Source organism: Terrapene carolina, unplaced genomic scaffold (genome assembly GCF_002925995.2).
Source record: "Terrapene carolina triunguis isolate 2854851 unplaced genomic scaffold, T_m_triunguis-2.0 Scaffold31, whole genome shotgun sequence".
NCBI lineage: Eukaryota > Metazoa > Chordata > Testudines > Emydidae > Terrapene > Terrapene triunguis.
In genome coordinates this window covers 8819077-8823886 of record NW_020664382.1, presented here as the reverse complement: position 1 = coordinate 8823886, position 4810 = coordinate 8819077, and the positions used below count along the sequence as shown (strand labels likewise).

The window sequence follows — 4810 nt, the reverse complement described above, 5'->3', positions numbered from 1 at the left end:
GGTGGAGGGGGTCTTAGGAGGGGGCAGTTAGGGGACAAGGAACAGGGAGGCTTAGGTAGGGGGTGGGGTTCTGGAGGACAGTTAGGAGCAGGGGTCCCAGGAGGGGGCAGTCAGGGGACAAGGAGCGGAGGAGGGGGTTGAGAGTTCTGGGGGGGGCTGTCAGGGGGCAGGGGTGGGGAGAGGGATCGGAGCAGTCAGGGGACATGGAGCAGAAGGGTTTAGATGGGTCGGGAGTTCTGGGGGGGGCTGTCAGGGGGTGGGGAGTGGTTGGATGGGGTGTGGGAGTCCCAGGGGTCTGTCTGGGTGTGCGGGTGTGGATAAGGGTTGGGGCAGTCAGGGGACAGGTAGGGGGTAGGGTCCTAGGGGGCCAGTTAGGATGGGGGGAGGGTCTCAGGAGGGGGCAGTCAGGGGACAAGAGGCAGGGAGGCTTAGGTAGGGGGTGGAGTCCTGGGGGGCACTTAGGGGCAGGGGTCCCAGGAGGGGGCAGTCAGGGGACAAGGAGCAGGGGGAGGGTTGGGGGTTCTGAGGGGGGCGGGAAGTGAGAGGGAGTGGGAGGGGCAGGGGCGGGGCTAGGGGAGGACAGGGGCGGGGCTAGGGCGGGGCTCCTCCCGTCCTCTTTTTTGCTTGCTGAAATATGGTAACCCTAGTGTTGTTTTCTATTTTTATTAAAATAATTCCTTAATGTCCTGCTATGAAAGCAAAAAGGTGAAAAACTGAAATCCACTCTGAAGATTCTTAAATTAATTTAATTAATTTAATACCGATATAAAAATAATTCTGATGTAAGGTTCTTGAAAGGTATATACCAACTATTTGAAATGAGACACCTTTATTAAATGGAAGAGACCACCCAGCAAAACTGTTTGGGTCAGAATTTCATCATTCCAGCTGCTTAACCCATTGGCTTCTTGATCAGATATTTCTGTTGCAAGGCTTATATTCACTAATAGAACATGCAACAGATACAAACAGGCTGCCAAACCCCAGAAAATATTGTCCACACAATCTGCCACAGTCATTATGCCATTCTGTCAGATAGAATATTTTTAACACTTTTAGTTTATTATGGCAAGCTGATGACTAAGCCTCCACACAATTTTTTTAAAACTGTATTTACTTTCATGTGAAAATATAATAAAATATATTTTTACAAACCACAATACCTGATTTATTACTGATTTTTTTCTTACTTTAAAACTGGTTTCCTTTGGAAATACTGGTTCCTAAAAATGCTCAGAATCCACTTTTATTTGTTTAAACAAAGTTAAAAATCACTGCAACCAATGCGCTTTTAAATCAACATTTTTAATACTTACTAAGCAACTCTTTGACTTGATATTTTTGAGCAGTTGTTTGCACATCTTCTTGGAGCTGCAGATTTCTTTCAATGATGCCCCACTTATGCAAGAGCATTAGGACATCTTTGTTTGAAAGGACACTCTCATTTACAGTAAATCTGCCCATTTGTCTGAAGGCCGCAACAACAGTAGCTCGGTATCCTAGCACAGAACTGAACGTACTGAAAAACTGAGTGAGGGTGGCAAAATCCAAGTTGGTCCTATTTCAAAAAGAAAAAGGAAATTTTAAAAAAATTCATAAAATATATTTTTCTACATGTTAACCAAAAGAAAAAAGCTAAATACACGGCTATTTAAAGTCCTCTGATTTTTTAAATTTAGTTTCTTAGGATGCAAGAGACAGTTAATCTCACTCAGACTGAATTTCTGCTGCTTCTCTCCATTAGTGCCTGATGGGACAGAGACAAAAAAACCACATACACCACAACTCTGCTCTACAGATTACCTGCAGCCTGGAAAAGGTAACAGTAAAAGCCAGACAGCACACAGTAGTGTGGGAAATGCTCTGGTGCTTCATCTAAAAGTATGTATTTTACATGAGTTTTCAAACTTCAAGAGGGAAGAACAATAAATTTATTTTTCATGTTGTGACAAACACCCATCTGGATGAATGGCTAAGGTGGAATGAGACCACTGCTTATTGTACCAAACATCACCAGTTTCCTTGTCATCTCTCCTTGCTCACCATGACCTGGTTTGTCTGTTCTCTCAGCATAAATGTCAAAAGACATCAGGGGAAGACTGTAAACCCTTTGAGAAAGGGACTGTCTTTTTATCACACCTGTATTCTACACCTCGCACAATTACTATTATTGGCTAAGATTTTTCAAAGCCAACTGAGTCAGCCACACTACTCATTGAAGCTCCACTGAGTACCGAGTCAACTCCTCTAGTGTCAGCTTTAAAAAGGTTAACCGTGACTATATTTATTATTTGTATGGTAGCAACTAGAGGCTGAGATCAGTGCCTCACTGTGTTAGACGCTGTACAAACAGAGACAGTCCCTGCCCCTAAGGGCTTATGATCTAAACAGAGAAGACAAATGATAAATAATAGTAATAAATCCTCTTCCTCTGTCAGGTGGGCAGTCCAGCTGCCAGCACACAGACAGGCTTCCACAGGGGAAGAACTGCCAGAGCTGGAGAAAAATTTGGGGTAACATTTTCAAAAGTGACTCAGGCACCTGGAACACTTTGTTATTCTTGAAAATTTTGCATTGTTAGCCTATACCTCCCTATACCACTTTGCCTGAGCCGGATTCCCCCACACAGGCCACTTGCTAACCAAGGCTGCATCAGATAATGAATGCAAACCCAGTCGGCAGGGTCTTCAGAAGGTATGGACTGACTCCCAGATCCTCAGGGGTATTTAGGCACCTAGCTCTCATTGATTTCAGTGGGAGTTAGGTGTCTAAATATCTTTGAGGATCTGGCCCAAGCATCAAGTAGGGACCTAGCAGAACTCATCAATGGAGACTGTGCCACTCGCTGTCCAGACTGTGGCCACTGCTCAGGCAGAGTGAGCTTGAAGCTTTTCAGGGAGGAGGCCTGCCAGAGAGCTGAAGTGCTGGATTCAGGCTCTGATCTAGCAGGAAAAGGACAAATTACATAATGCTGCCTTTTTAAAAACTACCTATCCAGTACTTAGAACATGAGTCACCTTACAGTCACCACTTCATTATTAATATTTTTAAAAGCAAAATCTTTCTGCACAAGTTTCTCCACCCAGGTTCATTATCACCATTTAAAATGGGGAAAGGGCTAATTTATCAGAGATTAAGTGAATTCATGTTGGCCTAATATATTTCAAACTGAACAACAACGTGATTACATAAGCCTGGAAACCTGATTGGAAAAGACTTACCGAATGTGTTTAACAAGCATGATCAAAACATACAGAAACTCATTTATAAGCTGAAGAGGAAGGAACTTCTGGTTCTCCTGCGGCTCTTTTTTGCAAAGAGTTTGAAGTGGCATCGCCCTTCCTTTGTTTCCTAAATTTGTTATCCACAGAGTGTGGACTAAGGAGATTACATTGGTTAGCACCTTGTTTTCCAGAAACCTGAAAGACAAACAAAAATGTCTTTGTGGAATGCAGAAACTGACCTGGTCACCATCCAATCCATCTCCTAGAAGGAGCCACATGTTAGCATTTAGGGCCCTGAACATGCAGGCAGGCCTGAAGTCAATGGGGCTCCAAATGGGCTCAGGATTCTACCCAGGTAGAACTCGTTGCAGGATTGAGGCCTTGGTTGCCAGGCTTCCCCCATACATTGAGAATTCCCAACATTTCCTGCTTAGATGCCATAGAAGAAAAAACACCTCTATGGGTGGCAGTGTAGCCTAGTGAATACAGCATTGTTCTGGAATTCTGGAGACCTAGGTTCTATTCCCCACTCTGCCACTGCTGAGTGACCTCAGACAAGTCACTTTGCCACTCTGTGCCTCAGTTTTCCCATCTGTACAATTTGTAACACTTTATAAGAGCTACATATTATTAATTATTATTATTATGAGGAATTGACAGAGCTTTCTGGCAAAGGTCCATAAATAGAACTAGTGATTTTTGACTCAACTATATCTTTCATTAAATCTGAATAATTTTCCAAAGCAATCCATTAAACTGCAAAGTATGCAACGGCCACGATTTGTTTTAGATCAATTACTGTTTAAAACAAGAGTTTCCCTTATGGTTTGTATTAAGGATTTTTCATTTGCAGATGACACCAAGCTGGGAGGGGTTGCAAGCACTTTGGAGGACAGGATTAGAATTCAAAATGACCTTGAAAAATTGGAGAATTGGTCTGAATTCAACAAGATGAAATTCAATAAAGACAAGAGCAAAGTACTTCACTTAGGAATGAAAAAAATCAAATGCACAACTACAAAATGGGGAGTAACTGTCTAGGCAGTAGTACTGCTGAAAAGGATCTGGGGGTTACAGTGGACCACAAACTAGATATGAGTCGTCAATGTGATGCTGTTGCAAAAAGGCTAATATGATGCTGGGGTGTATTAACAGGAATGTTGTATGTAAGACACAGGAGGTAATTTTCCCATACTACGTGGCACTGATGAGGTCTTAGCTGGAATACTGTGTCCAGTTCTGGGTGCCACAATTTAGGAGAGAGTTCAGAGGAAAGCAACAAAAATGATAAAAGGTTTAGAAAACCTGACCTATCAGGAAACAGCTGGGTATGTTTAGTCTTGAGAAAAGAAGAATGAGGTGGGACCTGATAATAGTCTTCCAATATGTTAAAGGCTGTTATAAAAAGGACTGTGATCAATGGCTCTCCATGTCCACTGAAGGCAGGATAAGAAGCAATGGGCTTAATCTGCAGCAAGGAGTTTTAGGCAGGGCCGGCTCTAGGATTTTTGCCGCCCAAAGCAAAAACAATTTTGGCCGCCCCCCCCTTCTTTAATTACCCCACCCCCGGCCCCGCCTCAACTCCG

The 4810-nt window shown here is 43.3% G+C and overlaps 1 protein-coding gene across 1 annotated transcript in view; it reads right to left on the bottom strand.

Annotated features, from left to right (window-relative positions):
• LOC112116858 (nucleolar pre-ribosomal-associated protein 1-like) overlaps nucleotides 1-4810 on the bottom strand; it is a 76542-nt gene that overhangs the window by 4376 nt on the left and 67356 nt on the right. Inside the window, exons 36-37 of the mRNA XM_026652225.1 lie at nucleotides 3222-3419; nucleotides 1317-1558 (exon numbers count right to left, since the gene is read on the bottom strand). Of these exons, the coding sequence (XP_026508010.1) occupies nucleotides 1317-1558; nucleotides 3222-3419 (440 nt within the window). The remainder of the gene's footprint in view (nucleotides 1-1316; nucleotides 1559-3221; nucleotides 3420-4810) is intronic.